General features: G+C 59.3%; 1 protein-coding gene across 1 annotated transcript; it reads left to right on the top strand.

Annotated features, from left to right (window-relative positions):
- The first annotated feature begins 231 nt into the window (after positions 1-231).
- On the top strand, positions 232-19045 carry IRF5 (interferon regulatory factor 5). Its single transcript, XM_019543830.1, has 9 exons — positions 232-527; positions 14842-15035; positions 15712-15901; positions 16281-16318; positions 16793-16823; positions 17159-17446; positions 17663-18052; positions 18184-18302; positions 18727-19045. Exons 2-9 carry the CDS (start codon positions 14862-14864, stop codon positions 18958-18960), a joined length of 1464 nt encoding a protein of 487 aa, XP_019399375.1. The 5' UTR covers positions 232-527; positions 14842-14861; the 3' UTR covers positions 18961-19045.
- The last annotated feature ends 5568 nt before the right edge of the window (positions 19046-24613 follow it).

The following is a 24613-nucleotide window of genomic DNA, read 5'->3' as shown; positions in this document are numbered from 1 at the left end:
TCAGGGACTGCGCAGGGGTTGCCGGTGGCTGTTCTCGCCAGCGCTTTCATTCCCAAGGTCTGAAGTCGGCTGTAGCGCGAGCAAATCAGGCTTTTCTCTCTGTGTAGGCAGTGAGTCACCGCTGTATCTAGGCACTGACACACAGTAAACCGAGAGCCTTTGGGCCCGCTGGGGCTGGACGTGGGTTCCCCTCTTCCCGCCTCGTCTCTGGTGCTGCGTGGCCCTTGCCCTGCATGCTCGAGGTCTCTGGCGGCCGCCGTCGCGACAGAAACAAATGCCTGGAGCAAAGCGCGCGGCTGGCGGCTCTGTTCAGCTGCCTTTTCCCAAAATCGTGGAGCCCCGGCCGGAAGTTCGTTTCTATTTCTGATGGTTTGAGGAAGTATCTGTCTCTCTCTTGTGTTTTGCAGAACCGAGTTTCAATTTCGTCTTTGTCACGCTGAGCCCTCAGTCGGACGCGTCCGGGCTCCCGATGCACCGCGGCTGCCCTCCTCCCGCTCGTCGTTCAGAGGTCGGCGAGCTCCCGTCTGGTAAGAGCCTGTCGGGCTGTTGTGCCCGAGGCGCCTGCCCGCGGGAAGCGCCGTCCTGCGTCTCGGGGTGTTGATCTTGGTCCCGTGCTGCGGGCTGGGCGAGGGACTGAAATGACAGGATGACGAACGCTTAATGCTATTCAGGTCTAGGAGCGATAAACTCTGGGAGTAGAGTCTCTGGCTCCTTGCAAGATTGTTATTCGTGTTTAATTAACGGTGGGGGAGGGGTTGCAATAACAACCTGTTATCGCTCCACGCGGGTGCCAGCTGCGGTCGGCTTCATATCAAGATTTAGGGAGCAATAAAACTCCAGAGTCTAGACTTGGTGCTTGCTGCTTCCTTCCCTTCCCTCTGCTTTGCGAGAGAAGGTAGCAGGACAAAGTTACCTGGAAAAGCTGCTTGGAAGCTTTGTCTGGGAGCCTGAAAATTGTGTGTGACGTGTCCGGTCTCTCAGCACTTGAGGTTCATTCAACCCGAGGAGAGGTTGCAGCAAGCTCCCACTTTTCCCTTTGTTTGCTCTGGGTGTTTTCTGGCACCGATGGTTGCTTGGCTTTGTGTTTTCCTTGCTGGAAAGATGAGAGTAAAGATCCAAAGGCAAGGAAAGGGGAACTTTCTTAAAGAAGGGAACTTAGAAAAGCTTTAGGTTGCACGGCTGCAAAGGGAGCCAGGAAATGAGTCGCCTGCAAGGGGCTGCTGGGCGTGCTGCTGCTGTCGACGTGGTGGTAGTGCGTCCCACCCGAGGGTGCCGCGCGCCCATGCTGCAGGTGTGCCTGGAGGCGGCCGTGCAAAATGGATGGGGCTCTGGAGGATTTTCTCAGCTTGTTTCCCATTCCTGTGGTTCCCGCCCGTCTGTCTGCCCTTCCTTGCCGGCTGCTGCTTTGGCTAGAGGCACGTGGGCGAGGACTCACGACGCTCCCTTTGCAGCTGCCTCCGGACTCTGTCGCCGAAGTGATGGGTGAAAGGTGGTGGGGAAACTGGAAAGGCACCGATCAGCTGAGCCCGAGGGGCGGAGTGGACATATTGGCTGGGTTACAGCTGAGGGTGGAAACAGGTCCAAGAGGATCTCCTCCAGGGTGGCCTGCGTGGGCTCCTAATCCCACGCGTGGCACTGATCTACGGCGAGCAGAAACGTGCGCTGGCAGGCATGCTGCAGGGTCCGGGTGGCAGCACGGGCCTCGGCTCCTGCTTTGCCCAGCGTCTGTTGCTTCCGAGGGTGGTGGGGCCGGGGTTGTTCTGCTTATCCGCTGGCAACCCCTGCCCCTTCCCGATGGCTTTGTGCCCACGTGACAGAAGCTCTGCAGCCTCCTGGGCTGGTTTGCAAACGCTCTTTACCCCGGCCTGCCTGGAGGGACTCGGGGAGGCCACAAGGTCTTGCCTTGGGTCTAACAGGCAAAGAAGCTGCAGCCCAGGACCTCGAAGGGCTTGCTCTGAAGTGTATGGCAAATCCTGTCCCAGGTGCACAGTCCGTGCGCTCAGTGTCGTGGCTCTAGCCGTGGTCTGGGGGGGAACAGAAGTCCCGTGAGATGCCTCACTGGGCTGTACCAGCAGCTCTGGTCTTGCGGACGGATGGCGAAGGCCCGGTGGTGTAGCGTGTCTTCATCGTTCATCTCGGGCTCCTTCAAGGCCCTACCTGGCCTCATCCCCTCCCTGCAACCTGCTTCCTCCATCCTTCATTCTTGTGTTCTCCGTCCTCATCTCCCCTCCCCGCCCCTTACCTGTGTCGCTGCGTCCTCTTGTGTTGGATCCAGGCAGCAGGGACCAAGTCTTGTTCATTTGAGTCCTCTCCAAAGACCAAAGGTCAGATCCCATTCAGGGGATGTGGCTGGCAGGGATTTGGGGTGTATGCTTCGGTCCCGTGGCAGACCTGAGTCCATAGTGCTTCTGTGTGGGGCAAGGATCTGTAAAACCGAGTCCTTCTCCTGCCCCTTCTTCTGTGCTGAACCTGCCTGTCATTAGACATGGGAGGAGCTGCCTTTGGGTTTGCGAAGACCTCTCAAGCCCCCAGAGATGGGGCGGGGGGGAAAGCAGGACCTGATGAGGATTCCCCAGGGCAGGAAGCAGGCAAGGAGGGACTGGGCAGGCAGAGGTGCCCGAGCCAAAGCGGTTTGAACCCCAGTGATTCGGGTGTACTGGGTAGGACAGCTGTGACCTGGGGCAGCGGGGGTCCTGCAAGCCCAGGCAGAGGGGCTTTGGCAGGTCTGTGGGGCCCAGGCCGGCTGGGTGCAAATCAGGACTGCAGTGCCACAGCAAATCTGCATGTGGGGGGAGCCCCCAGGCTGCCGCAGGTGTTACGTGCCTGTGCCAAGGCCAGACGCAGAGGCCGGGGGTTCCCGTGCAGTTGCTCTGAGGGATGTTTCTTGCACAGGGCACCTTGCAGATGGCCCAGCTCACTTCTACCACCGCAGTTTTGTTTTCTTACCCCTTTTCTCGTTTCCCCGGGTTCTGCAATGAGTCAGATTTCCAGGGAGAGCTGCCGGCCCGCGCTGCGCTTTCATTTCCTCCGGGGTTCGACCCGCCGGAGGAACACCCAGCCCACAAACCCAGGGCTGAGTGCTCCTTGTCAGCATCCTCATTGCTTCATCCCCTGCCTGTCCCAATCCCCGCGGCGTCATCCGCAGGGTTACGAGATCTGGGGCTGATGAAACCAGCAGAGACGGAAGCTGCCGGGGAAGGCTGGAAACATCGGGGAGGGAGCAGGGCTCAAGGGTTGGAGAGGAGAGCCCTGGGGGAACACAGCATGGAGATATGGGTCCGGGTGTTTTTCTTTAGGTGGGGGGACTCTCATACAGTCGTAGACAATGAGTGTTGGAAGGGACTTCAGGACATCACATCTAGTCTGAAAGCAGGACCAGCCCCAACTCCATCATCCCAGCCAAAGTTTTGTATAGTCAGGTCTTCAAAACCTCCAAGGATGGGGACCTCACCCCCTCATTGGGTAACCGGTTCCAGTGTTTTATACCCTCCTAGTGAGACAGCTTTCCTTTGTATCTAACTTCAACTTCCCTTGCTGCAGCTTGAGCCCATTGCATCTTATTCTGCCGTCAGCCCCCACTGAGACCAGCTCAGCTGCATCCTCTTTGGGCCCACCCCGCAGGGAGGTGCAGGCTGCTATTCGATCCCCCCTCAGTCTTCTCTTCTGCAGACTAAATCAGCCCAGTTCCCTCACCAGTCCTGTGCCCCAGCCCCTGAGCCATTTGCGTTGCCCTCCACGGGACTCTCTCCAATTTGAGGAGCCCCAGGGCTTGGCTTGCAGCTGCCGGCCCCTGGCCACCTCCTAGCCAAGAACTAGGTACACGCAGCATCCCGGGCCAGGCAGAGGCTGCAAGCGCCATCTAGTCCGAGCCCCCGCGCAGAAACAGGACGAGCTGGTTCTGACCCATCCCAGGCGGCTGCTGTTCTGCCCTCGGCTAATGAGAGGCTCCCCTGGGCAGCTGGTTCCCTGCCCCGCAGGCTGGCAGCGCGGAGACGTCTTCTCTGAGGTCTAGTCTCCATCTGCAGCGTGCCGTGGCGGGGGAGAACAGCTGCTCTCCTTAAGGCAGCTTTTCAAGCAGGACTCTCAGCTTGTCGCTTGGCTCGAAGGAGGGTGCTTTTCACCCTCCTGAGCTGGTCTCTCCGCCCTTTGCAAAGCTCGAGGAGTCCTAGGCTTGGCAGCAAGGCGTGATTTACTCGCTGGCTGTGATAGCAGTCTCCCTGCCTTTGGGTTTGTGCCACCGCCCGAGTGTGGTGTGCTGCCAGGTTGGATGGCTGTGTGTTTGTCCAGCCTGTGCCCCCCATGCATGCGGGGCTGCCTGTTAGCATCCGAACGAGTCCCCTCTCTTCATGAGAGCCAAAAAATCTTCACCCTGAGCTTGGCTATGTCCATCCTTGGCTTCTAGCTGGGATCTCCCATGTCCCAGGTCCTTCTTTCTGGGAAGCCAACCCTCCCCCCCCCATGGGCAGGGTGGAGTCGGCGAGCAGAGTGCGCCCTGCTCACCAGTGAGTCAGTGCATGCAGCGATGGGCACCTGTGCTCAGACTTCCCCACTGCTGGTACGGGCAGGGAGGGAGCCGCTCTGCCTGGTGGGGAACTGGAAGGAGGAGGTTGCCTTTGGGCCAGGCAGTGGCCCGAGCGGTGCAGGTGGGAGACCGAGCTGGTTAAAGATGGAGCCGGGTGGGTTTCCGGAAGGAGGATCTGACCCGGTGCCAGCGATCGCGGGGGACCGGACGCCACAAGCCAAAAGGTCCCCGTGCTCCTGCCTCTCACCCGGCAGCATCCCGAGCTGCTTTATCAAGCACGGCTGACACGGAGCCCGCCATGGCGCCCGGCTGGGAGCCTCCTGCTAGGATGGAGTAAGTCCCGCCTGTTACTGGAAGTGTCGTGGGCTCTCTGCCACCCACACGCAGCCTCCTTACCTCCAGGCGCTTCCTGCAGGTGCCTTGCCTGGCTTTGCCTCGGTCAACATTTACCTTCCAGGTCAAGTCTTGTTCATCCCAGCAAGGCTCTTCTCCACCCCTGTGCATTTTCGCAGCTCCGTGCAAACAGTCCCTGGCTCCCAGCCAGAGCCGAAAGCTGCCCTCAGGCTTTGCCGTTTGCCCCGGCTTGGGGTTTTCTACCTGCTGCAATGTGAAGCCAGGCTGTGAGCATGTCCACGGGGTAGCTGGATCCTCTCTCCTGCTGGCGGAGCAGTGTCGGTCATCTGCCCCCTCCTCGAAGCCAGCAGATGTGGCTGGTCTTTGTGCCTTCTCCTGGCTACCATGTTCTTCAGCACCCAATGCCCTTTGTAATGGGGGCACGGCTGCTGCAGGGGAGTTGTGGAGGAGGGTCAGGCATTGGGGGGGCAGTGGTGGCTGCTGCCAGCAGAAGTGCATGGACCGGGCCGTAGCACGGGAGGCTCATCTGTGCGGTGAAGTGATGGGGGGTAAGCCATGTGCCCCATGTGCCGCTCTTCCTCCGCATGTGGGGTAAGCTAACTTGTGAAAGGCTCCCGTGGGTGTGGGGGGAGGAAGGGGCAGTCCAGCTTTCCCAGACCACCTGGATAGGCAGTGCCCAGTAGGTCCGGGGGCCGGATCCAGCCAGAGGTCCCAATCAGGATATGTGGGAGGAGGGGAAGGGGCATGGCCTGGCCCCAATCCAGCCATGGCGGAGGTGGGCATGATCTAGCCGCAGTCCTGCTGTGAGGGGAGAGGAAGGGAAGGGAATACAGCCCGGCTCCATCCTGGCATGTGGGGTTTGGGTTTGGAAATGTGGCGGGGTGGAGGCTGGCCATGCTAACTGCCACCAACCCCCCGCTGCCAAATTTCTGTATCTGTAGGGAAGGCCATGGGCCAGCTATGATGGCTCCACAGGCTGCATTTGGCCCATGGGCTGGAGGTTGAGCACCCTTGGTCTAACATATTACTAAAATTACATAGTCAGTCTTAACACAACAGTAGACATCGTACTCAACCTTCCCACAAGGAAAGCAGGGGCACCACGGTAATGTCCTGCTGCTGCCAGGGGTGTTAATGTCCACTGGAGAGATCCCAGGCACCAGCCATGCCCCTGCTGCAGAGGGAGATAAAACCCCCAATCCTACCAGTCTGACCAGGGGGTAAAATTCCTTCCTGACCCCAATTATGGTGCCGGTCTGAGTGCAGGGGCAAGACCGTCTGGCCAGGACCCTCCTGGGTTGAGTCCCAACAGGGGCACTGGCCAGTCGCCATCCTCAGCCCGGGCTGCAGCCAACACCCAGTGCCTCTGAGGGAGGTTACAAGAAAAACCCTGATGTGTATAACAACAGGAAGGGACAAAATTATTTCCCAGCCCCATGTGGCAACCAGCAAAGCCCGGAAGCCTGGGAAATCCCCGTAGCACAACATGGGCATCGCTATACCTAGATCATCCCTGCCCAATTCCCGTCCAGCTCTACTTGAACACCTCCAGTAATGGAGACCCCAACACCTCCCTGGGCCAAACCGAGGTCTTGTGCTCTTGGTGGGCCCTGCTGGGAGCTCAGGGCTGGAGCTGATGTTATGGGTTGGGGCTGGGGTGTCTGTAGTGGTGCCCAGGGCTGGAACAGCAAGGAGGCTGCATGTCAGGATGGGTGTTGGGGGGGCGTGTCTTGGAGCAGGCTGCAGAGAGGGCAGGCCTGCGTGCTCACATCCCTTCCAGTGCGGTCGGTTGAATGTGATATGTGGCCCCGACTGATGTCCAAGAAGTGGCTGGCCCACTTCAAACACTGCACACAAACAGGGCAGCCACCGTTCCTGCCCTGCATGCCAGGGGCAGCACTGCCCTCCCTTGGGGTGCAGGATGTCGCAGGGTGACCCCACCAGCAAAGCCGGCATGCCCCATGCTGCTGACTCCCATGCAGTTTGCTAGGTCACTGAGCAATGGCCAGGTGGCCCGGGACTAGCCAGGGGAGGAAAGAAAGGAGCAGAAAGAGAGAAGAGCCCCAGCCCCCCAAGAGCTCCAGCATGGGGTAGACGGGGACCTGCAAGCGCAGCATCCCTCGCAACATGTGCCCTGCGCCTGCCACGGCTTGCTGCGTGTTCCCCATCACAGAGCTGGGGACAGCGTGTACTGAGACCCGCCCCCAGCTGTCTGTGGGCCTCAGCAGGGAGACATTTCCTTTTTGTGCAATGTGTCATTTCCCTTCCTGCGGCCAGCTGCAGGCTTGAAACCTCCCCCGGCCGGCACAGGACTTCCAGGGTAGACTGCTCAGCGGGCTCAGTGGGGGCACCCCAAAATCCCACACGCTTGTCCCCCTTTGCCCATCCCAAAAGGGGCACGAAATGGTTGATCCACATGGGCTGATTCATTGTTATTCTTCACGCACAGTAGTTAACCAGCTGGTAACAGCTAGCGCTGGGTCTTGCTAGGTGAGGTGGGAGACGCTGCCCCCCTGGAGGCATCTCTGCAGGCAGAAAAGGCAGGTTCATTAGGGGAGCAGCCTGGCTGGGCTAATTAACAGTCCTGATCCTTTAAAGGGCTCAACATGAGTGCCAGTAGGTGTGCAAACACCTACGTGTGATTCACAAGATACACCCAGAGGTTTCGACCCGGGATCCAGATGTCCTGCCCTGCAGTGTCCTGTCTGAATTCTTTGCCACAGAAGAGCTGCTCTGGTCTTGATCTGCAGTCAAAAAAAATGAATGACAGCTCAGAGCTGGCACTTCCCAACAGCGGCTTTGAAGTTAAAAAGCTTGAGAACCGTGGCTGAGTGAGGTGGTAGGCGGACGTAGCGCTGATGCCGTTGACTGTACCAGCATCTCCAGGTTTCAGTGAACACACACGTGCACACGTGTGCAAAGGCACCTTTGGGCTCGTACAGCTCTCTCTGTCCTCTGCGTGTCTTGGGCAGGGTTTGGCCACCCTCCAGGATGAGTGGAGTGGGGTGCAGTCTCCTGCTCCAGCTGTTCTTAGCACCTCTGGGGGCCCCAGCAGAAGTCAGACCCATGTCAGGTCCCTCTGGTGTAGAGGGGGATGCTGGTGCCACCTTGGTTGGCAGAGGGGCTGAGGGCTGTGGCAGGCTCCAGGTTCAAAGAGACTGGGGAGGGGGTTGACCCCTGTCATTCGGGGCCGAGACGGTTGCTCTGCCCCTGCTCTCACTATGGCATTTTATGGGACCTCCCCTGTGCCCCACACAACGCCGTCCTCTCACACTCTGTAGCGGTCCCCTCCACACCCGCGGGGCCTGAAGCTGGTTTGATTTTAGAGGGGCCCAGTCTAGTCGATGGCACCATCCTCTGCAGACACCTGGGCTCCTCTGGACTCTCTCTGCAGCCCTCACCTGGCCCCATCGAGGGGCTGCCCAGGCCCTTGCCCCAGGTAGGGATATGCTAGCGCAGTATTTAGGCCACAGTCGGGGGGGGGGGAAGCTGAATCAGGGGGAAGGAGTGGAGCCCATCAGTGCTCTAACCACTGGAGCCTCCTTCCTCTTGGATGTCCATCTGACTTGCTCCCTAGCAGAGCACAGCCTGGGCTCGGCACCCCGCTCTGGCCTCTTTGCCTCCAGAGGTAGCATTGGCTGCCCTTGGCATGAGGTCCCTTCATGACCCCAGGAGCAGGCACGTCACAGCGCCTGCAGGGCAGAGGCCCAACGGTCATGTCAGAGCCAGCCTTGCCGTGCTGAGCCTGCCCCGCTATCCATCTCGAAGGCTTGCCAGAAGCAAGGCAGCGGGAAGGAGACGTGCAGCTGGCTCAAGTGAGACTGCCTGTTGCACACCTCTCCCCTTTGTCTAGTGGCTCCCTGGAGGCATCACCTGTTCACACAGCTCTCCTGATTTGGCTTCTGTTCCCCTGCCAGCACCAGCCCCTCTCTGGTACGGGACTGGTGAGCAAACCACTCCTTCCCATGGGTAGGAACAGCAAACACATGCTGTCATCCTGACATAAAGGCCCTGCCACATGTTACACATATTACACCGTTAACTGGAGAGTCGCATGATAAATTTGGGCTGGCCACACATGCAAAATTATTACCATGCTGTACAAATGTCGGTCCAGCTTTAAAAAAAAAATGAAAAAGCAATCCTAGAGAAGCAGGGCTGCAGGGGAGCTTCAGTCCGGCTCAAGGCAGGATCAGCCCTGTCTAAACAGCCGACCAGCTACAAAGTCAGTGCTTGAAACTGTATAATAACTTCATAGCTGGTTTCTATCCAGCTTTACTTTGAGTATGTGGTGGGTCCCAAAGAGCCATAACTTTTTAAGCAGCGGGGACAAAAAGCAGGTCTCTTTTCTCAGGATGCGTAGGCTGGGCCTGGGTGACCTCTATTTCTAGTGCCTGGGTCTGGCTGGCTGTGATGGGAGAATGGTGCTGGTCAGGGCAGAGGTTCTGGGCTGTCAGAGCTCGGTCCTTCCAAAAATCCCCTCCCTGAACTGTGCAATTGAAGTGTGTATTTGCAAACCTGTCAAAAACCCCCTCTTGCTGGGAGGGGTCAAGTGCTGCCAAATGTGGGGAAAGCACATGGCAAACTTCTGCTTTCAACACGGCCCCTGCAAGAAGGCTCCTTCGCCCGCCTGGCGCCTGGCACGGAGCCCTGAGACCTCCTTTTGGAGCAAAGGGACCATCCGGCCTTGGCTGAGGCTGTCAAGACATTTCCTCCCCAGCAGCCCTGAGGTCTTGGCTTCCACGTTTCTGCCCAAGGCCCTGCTCCTCGTATATCTTGGAGTAAACTGGTTTCCCGTGGGCACCTCTTGGTGGTGGGGGATTGGAGGGGCATGGGTTTGCGGTGATATCCAGCACCAGCGGCAGTTAGTGCCTGGAAGGTTCCTGGCATCGGCACCCCCACGCTGTCAGGTCAGGAGCAGTAAAGGGGTTTGGGAGTGGCGGGGACTGTTGTGGGAGCTGATCTCTGCTCTCGCCTTGCAGACAGATTTCCCTTTCCCAGTGCATGCAGCAGGGGCTGTGATGTTGGCAAACCCGTTCAAGCCTCCTAGGAGAGGGGCAGCATCCCCCCCCAAATCCTTTCCGATCCAGCTAGTATCTGCTCTGTCATGGGGCTGCACAGGGGCTGGACTCACTGTGTGTGGAGCCTCTGCCAGCCCCGTGCCCCTGTGCTGTGTGCTCCTGTCTGTGCGGGGTTGGGCTACCACTAAATAGGACAGGATCTCCTAGTATTAAGCTTGCACAGACCCACGCAGCCTCGATGTCTGTGGGATCGTCAGGACAACCCATGATCCTGCCCACAAAGCCCCATGGGCCGCTGTCCTGTTCCTCATTCACCACCTGGCACTGCGTTTCATGGGCCCTTGGCCTGGCCCTTCCATCCCCCGCCTTTTGCCTCTCCCCCGCGTTCCCCTTTTTGCTTGCTGCTGACCGTCAGGAGCTCACAGCCGACGGGCAGGGATGGGTTCCTGTTTCGGCTGCGTAACAGCCAAGGTTTGCCAGAGATCCTGGAGCTCGGACTAGTGTCTCTCGCCCATCTTTTGCTGTAAGCCGCTCTGGCATGAAGCCGCTGCTGTGGTGTCTGTCTCCTCAAACCCCACCGCTTGCTCAGTGCCAGCCCTGGCTGGTTTCCCCGATGCCTGCTTGTCAGGGAGTATCCCCAGGCTGACCGTGCACGGTGCTTTTGGGCATTAGCAGTGCGGTCACTGGCCATCACCAAATGCACTTGCTGGCACAGCAAACCCACCTATCCCCATCTCCTCCAGTCACCACCTTCATCCATATCCCATGGCTCCCTCACTTCACTGGGATGTCAGCCCTGAGACCCGCTACATCTGAGCTGGTGTCCGTCACCTCTGCGCAGCTGCCAAATCCTACTGCAGACCCAGCATCCAAAACCCCCTTGGATTGTGCTTCAAAATTAAGCCTTCCCAGAACTCTGGGGCATGTCTACACATGCATTTATGCTGGTTTAAATTTACTGCGCAGTAAGTGGCAATAGGTCAGCGTCTACACATGCACTTTAATGCTGTGTGTGGACTGACTTGGAACTAAATAACACTGATCCCAAGTCAGTCTGCACACAGTGTTACTGCGCTACACGTGCATTACTGTGTATTAAGTAATCTGGCATAAATTTGATACCAGCATGATGCAGGCATCAAATTTATGCTCAAGTGGGTATGACTCACCATATTTACTGCACAGTGCAGGTGTGCATGTGCCCATACTGCTCAGTAATTTTGGTTATGGCGCAGTAGATGCACCCTGAGAGCTGCGGGAAGATCTGTCTGGACAGGCCCTGCAGAAATCCTCTCCCTGTGCCCCTCTTTCCCCAGCTGGGAGAGGTGTTTTCATTGCCTGCCCCTGAGGCTGGCTCCTGGCTGCCTTCGATCCCGAGAACCATGCTTCTTTTAACTGCTGGTTTCTCTGTGTAACTGAGCAACTTCCTTTAGCCTCTGCACCCCTGCCCTGCCCCGCACTTCGCACACCAGCCTGTTGCAATCCCTTGGGCTGTGACGTGAAACCCCGCTCTCCATCACGTGCTGGAGACGGAGGAAGATCTGAGTGCGGCAGCAGCTGGCATGGCCTCGACCTCTGCTCCTGGCACGGCGGGGTGGGGGCTGTGGTTGAACCTGGTTGCTTCTCTGGGGGTGCTAACAGGCCGGGGAACCTTGGGTTGGGGGTTGCAACCCCATTTGTGTCCCTTACCCCTGCTGGCTGCTCGGTCTCGGGGGCTGAATTGACTTTTGCACCATTTGAGCTGGGACAGCCGGCCTCTCCCTTCTGGGCCTCCGTGCATTACAAGTAGAGTGGAAATATCCCCCAGCTCACCCACTGTGGTCTGAGCACCTTCCCCTGCGCTTTGCTGGCTCCCAGAGCTGCCAGGGGCTGGCAGGCCAGTCACTGGTTGCTCCAGGACCCTGGCCCCCCCAAGTCCCCTCCGGCCCGGGAGCGTGACTGATGGGCTTCCCAGCCTGCTTGGACCCCTCCTACAAGCTGCCCAGCCCTGTGCTGCTCTGCCTGCCAGCCTCCTCTCAGGCCTTCCTGGAAACCCTCCCGGTTTGAAACACTTCGGAGGTCTGCAGGGGCCCCTGCCATGTCTTCCTTCTTGGTTTCTCCCCGGGGAGACCAGATCCTGCTCCCAGCACATCCGCTGCCACCTTGCTTTCTTTTTATTAGCTTTATTCATTAACCCATCAAACGTATCAAAGAAAAAAAGTACTAATTAAAGGCACATCCAATTCTCCAAAATATACATAAACCCAGATATTGTTCTTCTGTCCGCAGTGCTCCCCTAAGCCAAGCCAATGTCCATGGGAGTCTTGTCTTCTTTTCTCCTCCTTTCAGTCCCCGGCCCTTCCTTTCTGTTTTGGCCGAGGACAGGCTTTTGTGGCGCTTCGTCTCGAGATGCACCCGGCTGAATGAGTCTCTTTCTCCCCACAACGCTGAATAATACACGGCTCAGTATCTCCTACTCACCTCTGCTTTTAGATTTCAGGTGTATTCCAGATTGGTCCTTACCGGCTAGAACTTGCACTTTCCTTCAATATTTAAAAAAATAAAATAAAAAGGTCTCTCAAGCATTCTGGTTTGGGGTAGGAGGCGATTCTTTTTCAGCAGATTCCAGGGTTTTCCACCAAATTTCCCAATGAGCATCCTTTTGCCTTCTCTCCCCTGTCGAACACGGACTTGATAGGACAACTGTGTTGTGGTTTAAACTTCCCAAACTTTTTGAACCCATTGGGGATTTTAAGGGGGTCACTTCTCTTCTAGGCTGCAACGGCTGTAATTCTTGCGGCCGCTGGATGAGTGCCTCCCCTTTTCTGTTGACCTGCGTTTGGGTTCGGGGATTGTTTCTGTGAGGAGGGGAAGTGGGCAGTGGGGCGAGATGTGGAGGGGTCAGTGCCTCCCTCTGAATCCTCAGTGAGCCGCAAACCCCCTGGGCCAGGCGGGATGAATGGATCAATGCTGAGCTTTTTGCACTGACCTCTGGGCTCAGAGCTGCTGGGATCCTGCCCGAGTCCCCGTTTCAGGCCTTTGCTCCCAAATGTGAGGGCTGAGATGCTCCCCCGTTCACGGGGCTCCAGGACCTGGGGCTTTCCAGAGAACAGCACTGGGGCCAGCGCCTAGTAAAAGAAACGGTATGAGAGGGACGGGGCCTTTGGGGCTCGACCCAGAAGTACACGATGCAGCTGCCTATCGACCGGGCGCCTTTAAGCATCGCTGTCTTGGTGATCACCTGGGGAATCGAGTCTCCAGAGCGTGAGGCGTGAGCAATGAGAGCCTGACCTAGAAAGCTGGGCTCTGTAGCAGCTACTGGCGGCCTGGGTCGAGCGCCGGCCGGTCGCTGGGGCTGCTCCGACGCAAAAGCTCTTGGAGGTGCCGGTTGTGCTGAGCCTGAGGCATGTCACCCCCCAGGGGAGGCCTGCCTAGGCCCCCGGCTCTGCTCTCGGTGAGGAAATCCCCGTGGTGGGTTCAGGACGGTGATCTGCCGGTTGAGTTCAGGCTGCTTTTCAGAGCAAAGCCGGGGTGGGGGCGGGCAGCGTCGCGGAGTGGAACTGCTCGTGGGTCGCTAGAAGCAAGCAGCACATAAACAAGTGCTTTAATAAGGACGAGTGCAAAGTCCTGCGCTTAGGAGGGAGCAGTCCCGTGCACCGGTGCATGCTGGGACCAACGGGCTGGGCAGCAGCTCTGGAGAAAAGGCCCTGGGGGTGACAGGGGACAAGGAGCTGAACAGGAGACAGCAGCGCGCCCTTGGTGCAAGACGGCTACCGACCTCCTGGGCTGCACTGGTAGGAGCAGTGCTGGCAGATGGAGGGCAGCGATTCTTCCCCTCTATTCAGCACTGGGGAGGCCACATCTGGAGTCCTGTGTCCAGCTGTGGGCTCCCACGGCAGACAGGATGGGGACACGTTGGAGAGAGTCCAGAGGAGGGCAACGAAAATAGTTGGGGGCTGAGGGACAGGAGTGGTGAGGAGAGGCTGAGGGAACTGGGCTGATTCAGTATGGAGAAGAGAAGACCGAGGGGGATTGAAGAGCCGCCTTCACCTCCCTGCCGGGGGGCTGCACCGAGGATGGAGCTGGGCTGGTCTCAGTGGGGGCAGATGACAGGGCAAGGAGCAATGGGCTCGAGTTGCAGCAAGGGAAGGTGAGGTTTGATATTAGGAAAAAAATTCTCCCGGGGTGGATAATAAAACACTGGACCAGGGCAGGATGTGCAGCTGGATGAGCCATGCTTGTGGATAGAGGGAAGGGAAACTTGGAGTCAGAGGAGTTCAGAGGGCAAAGGGAGGAGCTGCAGGGGAGAGCAAGGAGGGGAAGGGTTGTGCGTGGGACGTCATCTGGGGGAATTCCAGGTGTCCGGGGATGGAAACTTCCTGCCAGAAAAGCAGTAGGGCAGGGAATGCTGCCCTGGGCGTAGCGATCTTTTGGTTCAATAAACACAAGCATATGCGAATGAGAAGGACGAAACAGTGAACGTCAGTTGTGGAGCAGTGGGCCACCTCAGCAGACTCTTTGTCTCCCCAAACCCACTCCTCACCAGCTGCTCTCTTACTGAGGGACTACCTCCCGGTAGGGAGAATCTCTAAATGATAACTGCTGTCACTACTCCTTCCTCTGCTGTCTCAGGCAGAGGCTGGGCCTGCAGCTAGGCAGGGGCTGGACTGGCCCTTGGGGGCTATGGAAAGACACACTGGGTGCCCCTATCCCTGAGGGCTCTTCCTGCCGGGGTTCGGGGGCTTCTCCGTGCTCCCACCCCCCAGGCTGGCTGGACACCTGGCTGCTTCCTAGGGCGGCCATCTCCTGCTTCCTGGGACTCTGTAGCTGGGTCACTGGCCAAGTCCCTGCCTCTCTAGCGTGCGTGCGGAGGAAAAGGGCTTTGTGCCCCAACTCCCCCGTGCCCTGCCAGCGCAAGGGGCTCGCTGCCACCTTTCACCCTCTCCCCTCCATCTCCCTGTGCAGGCTGGAGGCTGTGAGTCGCCATGAACCCGCACCCCCGACGCGTCCGCCTGAAGCCCTGGCTGGTCGCCCAGGTGAACAGCAACCGGTACCCGGGGCTGCAGTGGGTGAACACCGAACGCAAGCTGTTCTGCATCCCCTGGCGCCACGCCACGCGGCACGTCCCCACGCAGGAGGACGAGAACACCATCTTCAAGGTGAGGCCGGGGGCAAGGTGGCGGGGTCTGAGCAGGGTCCTCTGCCAGCATTTTGCCTCCCTGAAGCTGAGGGTGTGCCGTTCAAAGAGGCCCTGGCAGCACTCTGTGCTAGACACCTCACAGGGCGACCCGGACTCCTGGGTCCCCATGGTGCTCCCCGCTTGCATTCGGGGTTGCTTTGTCTCTGATCCTACCTGGGTCTGGACAGATCCGTCTGATTCCGGCAAGTGTTGACCCCCCACAACTTTCACTGTAGTCGACTGGCATTGCAGGGGCCCTACAGGCCGCTCACTTGCATGCCCATGGATTGTGCCTCAGTTTCCTCCCCCACCCCTGGGCACAGCCAGGCCAGGCCTGCAGCAGGGGTGGGTATTTCTGGTGATGGTGGGAGCCCCCAGTGCTGGGCACATTAATGTCACTGCAGAGAGCACGTCCCAGCCCTTCTGACCTGGCTCCCTGGGTGCTGGGAGCAGGGGGCTGGTGTCTGCTGGCCAGGGAAGAGTTCTCCTATGCAGAGCCCCTTCCTCATGGGTTTCCCCGCAGGCCAGAACTGGGGGGCACGCTCTGGATGGTGGTTTCCAGGGGTCTCCTAGCCCAGGGGCTGGGCTGGGCTAGCATGGCATGGCATGATCCCACGCATGTGACAGCCCAGTGCACACCCCTCCCCCCGCCCCAGGCTTGGGCCAAGGAGACGGGCAAGTACACCGAAGGGGTGGATGAGCCGGACCCGGCCAAGTGGAAGGCCAACCTGCGCTGCGCCCTCAACAAGAGCCGGGAGTTCAACCTGATCTATGATGGCACTAAGGACACCCCCATGCAGCCCTACAAGATCTACGAGGTGTGCGAGCTGCAGCAGCCCAATGGAGGTACCGCGCCGGGGGCCAGAGCAGGCGGCGATGGGGGGGTGGCGGAGAGATCTCTCCTTGGGGCTCCCGGGGGCACTGGGAAGAGGTGGCTGGGAAGGGCACGGGTTCGCAGAGGTCCTACAAAAATGGCTGCGGTGGTTGTCTTCTGTCACCTACACTGCCTGTCCTCTCCGTGGAGAGAGGGGAGATCCAGAGACCCAGCCCTGTCCTCAGAGGTCCCCACCTTACAGCGGCTGAGGGTGGGATGGGGGTGGGCTGTGGGGCAGGGGTGGCACGGGGCCATCGGGGTCTCTGAGCTTGTGATCGCAGCTGCCTCAGAGCCCCATGCAGGCCTGTCCCCCATCCCTGGCAACTGGTTGATGGCGTTTCTCCTTTGCAGACTCCTTAGCGGGGGATGAGTACAACGAGGAAGAGGAGGTGAGGAGACATGTGCCCCAGGCCTGTGTATTGGCGGGGAGGGGGGGACCTGTCCTCCACGGGACAGGACTGGGCCTGAGGGACTGCGGGGATCCCCGCCGGCTGGAGGGGCACCGGGGCACAAGCCATCACAGCAGGGGGGCACTGGTGTGGGGACCAAGCGGCGCTGGGGCAGGCGCCACGTTAGGGTTCGTTGGGCTGACACGTGCACGGAGCAGACGGGCCCCTGCCCATGGCGCGATGCCCTGAGGGAGCAGCCGGTCTCTCCCTCAGGGCATCGCGCCCCCATTCTCAGATGCCCAGGCTCAGGCCACGGGCCCCCATTCTCAGATGCAGGCTGCTCAGACAGGCGCCCGGCAGCCTGACCGCAGGCCCCTCAGGCAGGGGTGGGTCTCCATGGCTGCGATTTGGGAGATCACCCCCCCCACCCATGGCCCTCAGTCGTGGTCTCAGCTCTATTGATTTCCCTTGCAGCTGCAGAAGATGACGACGCTGACGATAGCGGGTGAGTCCCAGGACAGGTGGAGCCGCAGGGAGCCCGGGCACGGCTGGGATGGGGACCCTTGGACACGGCTGCCCAGTGACCGCCACCTCAGACCAGCCCCATAGGCTCTGTGCCAGGAGCTGGTGGAGGGGCAGGCTGGGAGAGAGCTGGGCGTGGGAGCGGCCCCCTGCCCCGCTGCACTAGGGGGATGAGAGCAGCTATTCCCATAGGGAAAGGGCCATGGCAGCCTCCAGCCACGAGCCCCTGGCCGTGCGGGCCGCTCTGTCCCCGGGCAGGGGTTGGGGTAGGAGCCGGGGCTGGAGGGTGGCTCTGACCCTGTGTCCTTGGCTGCGCAGACCCCAGCCAGGCCCCGGAGCCGCTGGCCCCGTACTCGTGGCCGAAGCAGGAAGTCCAGTTCCCCGACGCCCACAGCAACTGCGTCTTCCCCCCGCTGGGGGCCCTGGAGGTCTCGGACCCTGCCGGCCCCCCCGCTGGCCCCTTCATCCCGGAGCTGCCCCCGCCCGAGCCCGCCGGCGCCATCCCGTGCCCGGGGAGCCTGGAGAACTTGCCCCCCGGGAACGAGCCGCTGCAGCCCATGGAACAGTTCATCCCCGACCTGCTCATCAGCCCGCACATGCTGCCATGTAAGGACGCCCCGCCCCTGCTTTTGCGCTGTGCTACTGCCCCGCAGGGGTCTCCTGCCTGCCACTGGGCTCAGCCCACGAGCCCCCCGAGTGCCCGGCTGCCCCTGCACAGCGCCTAGCACCGGAGGCCCAGATCCTTGCGTGCAGTGGGTGGGTGTGGGGAGCACCGGTCTAAGCGGGGTCTGACGGGCTCCTCTTACCCCCCTGTCCTCGCAGTGACGGACCTGGAGATCAAGTTCCAGTACCGGGGCCGGCCGGTGTGGTCCCTGACCATCAGCAACCCGCACGGCTGCCGCCTCTTCTACAGCAACCTGGAGCCCACGCAGGAGCAGGTGGAGCTGTTCGGGCCGGTGACGCTGGAGCAGGTGCGTTTCCCCAACACCGACCACATCCCCAACGAGAAGCAGCGCTTCTACACCCACCAGCTGCTGGACGTCCTGGACCGGGGCCTCATCCTGGAGCTGCAGGGCCAGGACATCTACGCCATCCGGCTCTGCCAGTGCAAGGTCTTCTGGACGGGGCCTTGCGCCGCCGAGGGCACTGGCCCCAACCCCATCGAGCGCGAGAAGAAGACCAAGCTCTTCAGCCTGGAGAACTTCCTCAACGGTGAGCGGGACCTGCCCTCCACTCCCACCCTTCTCCCTGTGGCACCTGGCTGCTCTCGGGTCAGGTGGGTGGGCTCACCCCGCTGGCATTGGCTCCCTGCCCCTCACATCCGTGTCTCCGGGCCCCCCCAGGCCTCATCCTCTTCCAGAAGGGGCAGACGCCCACACCGCCCCCCTTCGAAATCTTCTTCTGCTTCGGCGAGGAGTGGCCCGACCAGAAGCCCAAGGAGAAGAAGCTCATCACTGTCCAGGTGAGGGGTGGGAGGTGCAGGTGGGCTCCCACCCCAGTGCTGAGGCTGGGCCGAGTGGTCCTACCCCCCAGACCTCATTGCCCACTGAGCTCCCGCTGGCCACACCATCGCCTCCCCAGCTGGCTTTTCACTGTAGCTCGAAGCCACACATGGAGAGGACCCCCATCCTCCCTGGGGAGCTGCATCTGCCTGCCCCAGCCTAGGCCCATGGGGTACTAGCACCAGCCCCGGCCCTGGGAACGGGGGTGTCGTGAGAGCTGGGGTCACATCCAGGGCTCTCCAGCCACGAGGCCATGCTGCCTCAGCCCTGCAGCCTCCCATCAGGAGCAGAGGACTGGCTGGGGGAGCCTAGGCTCCGGGGGGCATCCCCCAACGCTGAGGCCAGCAGAGCAGCTCGTGCCTCCTCTCTGTCCTCCCCGCCCAGGTGGTGCCCGTGGCCGCGCGGCTCCTGCTGGAGATGTTTTCCGGGGAGCTGTCTTGGTCGGCAGACAGCATCCGCCTGCAGATCTCGCACCCGGACCTCAAGGACAAGATGGTGGAGCAGTTCAAGGAGCTGCACCAGATCTGGCAGAATCAGCAGGGCCTGCAGGGGCCCCCAGCAGCCCACGCCGGGCCCAGCCTGGAGCCGGGCGCGGGCGTGTGGCCCATGCAGCAGTGATTGGGCGGGCACAGCCCAGGAGTGTCTTGCTGGGTGAGCCCGACACGGCACGAGACGCTGCTTTGCTGGGCATGGGGCTGGCCAGCTCCAGCCTGCGAAGGGGGCAGCGGCTGGGGGTGCCAGGACCGGGTCCTGCCCCGTCTCCAAGCCCTGGGGAGCAGTCGGAGGTTGCATGGCCCCAGGTGCCGAGCTTCGCAGTGGCGATTTTCCAAGGTAGGGGCTGGGCCGGAGCCCAAGGGAGCCACAGCCCATCCTCAGTCCGAGGTTCCTGCCCGGTGCGGCACGGAGCAGGAGAGATGGGCGCAGTTTACCTCGAAAACAGTGCACCCGGCTGCAGCCCAGCCCTGGTTCTCGGCTGGCTGGGCAGGCGCGCGTGCCTGCGGCACCGGGCCAGGCTCCTGCTGGCAGGGAGGGGGACAGACTTTGGGGATGTGTGGGGCTCTCCGGCAGCTTCTTGGCAGACAAGGGGCCAGTCACATCCCCCCAAGGGCAGGCTGCCCCTGCTGGGCTGGGTGCTGTGTTGGACGCAGGAGTTGCCGAGGCCATCTCCAGGGGCGGTGATAATAAAGCAACCCCTTGTGTACGTGGATGAGCGTGTGCGGTTGTCACTAGGGCTGGGCCCAGGTGAGAGCAGGATGGGCGGCGCGTGTCCAAGTGCCAGCTTCTTCCTGCACTGTTATATGAATCGCACGACAGGCCAGGCCCTGGCACTGAGCCTCCGCAGCTCTGGGAGCCTCATCCCCGTGTGCTCCTGCTGCCCCACTTCCCCCAGCCTGGCCTTTCCGACAGCAGGTCGAGTTTCTCCAGCAGCATGGGCCTCCTGGCAGGAAACCCGTACCCTGCCCCGCCGCCTTTGGGCGAGAACAGATGAGTTCAGAAGACGCTTTCTGAGAAAGGGTCGCCGGAAGCAGACGCGCATCAGCCCATGTCGGCGTAGCCAGTTGAGGGCCCTTGGGGAGCCAAACCAGAGATGCTGACTCAGAGCAGTCATCAGAGCCTGGATCTTCCCCTTCTGCAGCAAGAGCCCAGAGCAACTGAGAGCTCGTGGAGAAGTTGCAGTTCGTGCCCAAGCCGTGCCTCCCCCGCCCCATCTGAGTACCCCCGCTGGTAGGTGCTCAGCTACGGGATCTCCCACTACCAGCGCCTCCAAGGGCTGCGGTGCTGGCTGCAGCCCGGGAAGACTGGAAGGTCAAGACGGTTCTTGCACAATTTAAAGGGCTTTAACACCTTCTACGGTGCCTCTCACCCATGCAAGCTGCCTTCTCCGGGCTTGCAAAAGTCCTCATTCAGGCAGAACCAGTGTGCCCTGGATGCCAAGGTGGCAAATGGCATCCTGGGCTGCACTGGCAGGAGCGTTGCCAGCAGATCCAGGGCAGCGGTTATTCCCCTCTATTCAGCACTGGGGAGGCCACATCTGGAGTCCTGTGTCCAGCTGTGGGCCCCCCACTACAGAAAGGATGTGGACACATTGGAGAGAGTCCAGCTGAGAGCAATGAAAATGGTTCAGGGGCTGTGGCACATGATTTATGAGGAGAGGCTGAGGGAATTGGGTTTATTTAGGCTGGAGAAGCAAAGACAGGGAATTTAACAGCAGCTTTCAGCTCCCTGCAGGGGGGTTGCAAAGAGGATGGCGCTGGGCTGGTCTCACTGGGGGCAGGTGACAGGACAAGGAGCAATGGGCTCATGTTGCAGCAAGGGGAGGTTTAGGCTGGATATTAGGAAATCTCCCATAGGGTAGTAAAGCACTGGGACGGGCTCCCCAGAGAGGGGGGAGTCTCCACCCTTGGAGGTGTTAAAGACCCCACTAGACAAAGCCCTGGCTGGGATGATGTAGCTGGGGCTGATCCTGCTGGGTCAGGGGGTTGCACTAGATGTGACCTCCCGAGGTCCCTTCAAACCTCATTTTCTATGAATCTAACCACCAGCTTGATACCCCCACCAGGCAGGTCGTTGGAGGGCGAGGTGAGCATGAGTAAGATTGAGAGCTGCCCCTTATGTACCAATCCAGAGCGACTTCACTAAAAAGGACGGGACTTCAGCTCCACTTGGGAACAAAGCAGGGGTCAGACAGAGCTGGTAGTTGGTAGTGAAACAACTGCCGCAGAGCCGAGCCCGGGGCAATCCCATTTCAGTGGCTCAAAACCTTTCACTCCAAGTCCTGAATTTCCTTTCACATCGCCTCAAGCTTCGTGCTGCCTCTCTGGCATTTCACACACAGGATAAATCATCCTTGGGCTCAGGCTGCCTCAGGCTTGGTGTTCATCTCCCACCCAGGCAGTTGACCATGCAGTGGGGAAGAGTTTGAGTTCCTTCAGCTAGCAGGGAAGGCCCAAGTCCCATCCAAATCCACAGCAAACCGGCCCCAAGTGTTGCGAATCCCTGTGTGGGAAGTGATTTCAGGTAACTGGAGGAAGGGAAAAGCGCTCAAATTGCCAGCAGCCTCCAGCTTTTAGCCCCCCCAAGGCAATACCCTTGCAGAGCAGTGGGGCTGGAAGGGAGGTCACATCCAGGCCAACCCCTGCCCAAGGCAGGATCAGCCCTGTCCAAATCATCCCAGGCAAACCCATTGCCCCTCTGAGCAACACAACAGTCACCCCTGACACAGCACAAGAGCTCACACCCAAATCTGCCAAGGTAAAGCAGGAGAGCCACGGCAGCCAACGTCCTCCTGCTGCAAAGGTGCGTGGCCTCTACTTGCTCCAGAGATCCCAAGCAGAGGCCATGCTCTGCAAGAGGAAGGTAAACCCTGCTTCAAATCCCTACCCATGACCATGGGGTAAAATCCCTTCTTGTCCCCAAATGCAGCATCAGTCCGACCCCGAATAGAGGGCAAGACCCTCTAGCCAGGACTCTGGGTGGAGTTCAAGCAGGAGCACTGGCATAGCCCAGAAGCCAGAGAAATACCCTTTGCAACCCAGTCAGGGAGGTAGGAGGGCAAGTGCTGCCAAGCAGGGGCTGCTGTTTGGAGAGTATTCAGCTGTGGCCCGGGCACCAGGGATGGCCCCCGGTCACCAGGGATCAAGACTTCAGCCGCGGTGCGGAGATTTTGAGAGCCCTGTGGGGCCTGCTACTCACTACTGCTCACACCACCTCAGCTGGACAGAGCCGAGCACCGCAGGGAGATCTCAGCCAGGACCACGCCGCCTGCGCGCAATGGGCTGGAAAGCACTGACCTGTCAGTCGTGTCCAAAGGCACCTGGCAGGGCAGGTCAGCAGTACCGTGACTTTGATCCTTTGTGCGTGCTTACTTTTGAAGCCATTACGGAGCTCAGCCGTTCATGACGACCTCCGCAAGCACGAAGTGGGAAGCGCTTGCCATGCAACGAAGGAACCGCTGACTAGGGCCGCACAGGCTTGCCCCGAGCCGAGCGGGCAGGTGGAAGCAGGAGACAGCCCCAGCTAATGCTCACAGAAGCTGCTCCTTTCCTTTCTGCTGGCAGCCAGACATTCAGAGGCAAGGGGTCTACGTTTAAGGGCAGATGGACCCCTTTGGGACAAGGGAGGCAGGGCCATCCCCCTTACAGCAATCTGCAGTAAGGAAGTGATGCTTTCCTTGCTGACAGCCAGGGTTTTTATCATCGCAATGTGAAATGATGGTCCCAACACCTTATTGCAGCCATTCTCAGCCTTTCTAGGCTCAAGGCCTCCCCCTGGAAAACACCAGCTTAGTTTTCACTCACTTTTTTGGACTACAGAAAAAAAAATAGTACAGCCAATTTTATGTGGCCGATTCTGAAAGACCTCAGCAGGTCAGGATATGCTTAACGCCCTGTGAAGTCCTACTGGAAATCTCTGGGTTTAATCATGTGGCTCACGCTGGCACCCGTAACAGGGCTGGTATTGTGTGGTGCTTCATAGCACTCGGACAGATCTAGGCACCCCAATCTCTCAAGGGTGCTGAGGCTAACCCAGTCGAGAATCGCTGCCTCAGTGGGACTCTGCACTTAAGAAAATCTTGGGCGCTTGTACACGACGGGGGTTTAGTCTTCTATGCCAGGGATTTTCAGCCAGGGGTATGTGTACCCTGGGGGTACTTTGAAAGGCCCCAGGGGGTACGCGGCAGTGGCATGGAGAAGCTGCCGGCACTTCCGGTTTTGCCACTGGCATTTCTGGTTTTGCTGCCCCAAGCAGGATCCCCCCCTCCTGGGTGACGGGCCGCCGGGAGACTCCCTGTTTCTCGACCCACTGTCGGGAGTACCCTGACCAAAAGAGGTTGAAAACCCCCGTTCTATGCCCCCTAAATTGAAACTGTGGGTTTTTAATTGAAACCCACCATTTCAATTTAGGGGTTTTATTTTTCTGTCGTGTGAGGGCGAGGGGCCTGATCCTTTTTTTTGGGGGGGGGGGGGAAAAGTGGGGAGCCTGCCTGCCTGCAGCCATGGGGCAAGCTGCCAGAGAGCTAAGCGGCCCCCCCAGTCCTTCCCTCCACGGCGGTGCCCGCCCTGGGGAAGAGTTGGATCTGGTCTGGGTGTTGCCTCTGAGCTGGGGCAGCACCCGGCCTGCGTGGCCCCGGGGGACACTGCCGCTGCAGAGGGATGGACCAGGGCCCCCACAGCTCCCCGGCAGCTTGTCCTCTGGCCATGGGCAGGCTCTACCAGGAAAAAAAGAAAATGATCAGGCCCCTCACCACTGCTTCTGCCTTCAGCAGGCACCTCCTGAAGGCAGAAGCGGCAAGAGGCCCGATCCCTTTTTTCTGCGGAGCCTGCCCAGCTCTCCCACGGCCTGGGGACGAGGTGACTAATAGCTGCAACAATGCAAACTCATCTAAAATCCCCAAAACTGACGCACATGTAATGTGTGACACCATTAAGCCACACAAAGTGACATTTTCGTCATGTGTACAAGCGCCCCGTTCTTAACATAGGAGAGTCTCAAAAGCAGGGAGGATGAAGGCAGGGGAGGGTGGAGGGAGCTGTAGTGGGTGTCAGGCAGTCATGGTCAGCCAGTCCATGTTGGTCATCCAGTGTGCAGCCTTAAAGGGACCTTATTGTTACGAGAACCTCGTTCTTAACTCAGAAGAGCCTTGAAAGCACAAAGGATTGTGGGGGCGGCAGGCAGAGACAAACCGCAAACCCGGGCTTTGATTCGTTTTTTTTAAACTTAGTTTTGTTTTTATTTGTATTGTTCTCGAGATGGCTACAACACCAGACGGAACAGCATGCGCTCGAGTCTTAACGCCTGCACAGTCTCAGATCTTGCCCATGGGAGATCCCCCCAGCCAGTCGTCTCCAAGCGTGTGTCCATAAAATCGTCAGCCCCATCACAGCACTCTCCTCTTTCCCCCCCCCTCGTGGTAAAAAAAACAAAACAAAACAAAACAAAAAAAGAATAAAACAAAAAAAACCTAAATAAAGCCATTTAAAATTTTTTAAAAAGCAAAAACAAAAAAAGAACAAAAAACTAAAAAAAGGGAAAAAATATAATATATATAGCAGTCTCTTCCAGGCCGAGTCTCCTCCGGCAGAGTGATGGTTCTCGGGTTTAGCCAGGGGCTTGTTGTTCGAGGATGGGGTGGGGTAGAAACTTCCACAGGTCCAGACGTGCGCTCCACAGGGGCGAATCACAGGATCCCCATGGCGGTCTCATGCCACGCGGCAAAACCAACTCCTGGCCAATTCAGCTCCTTGGTGACAGGGAGGAGGGAGCTGGCGGG

Source organism: Crocodylus porosus, unplaced genomic scaffold (genome assembly GCF_001723895.1).
Source record: "Crocodylus porosus isolate Cpor-Errol unplaced genomic scaffold, CroPor_comp1, whole genome shotgun sequence".
Taxonomy (NCBI): domain Eukaryota; kingdom Metazoa; phylum Chordata; order Crocodylia; family Crocodylidae; genus Crocodylus; species Crocodylus porosus.
The sequence above is the reverse complement of the archived record's forward strand: the minus strand, read 5'-3'. Positions and strand labels throughout refer to the sequence as shown.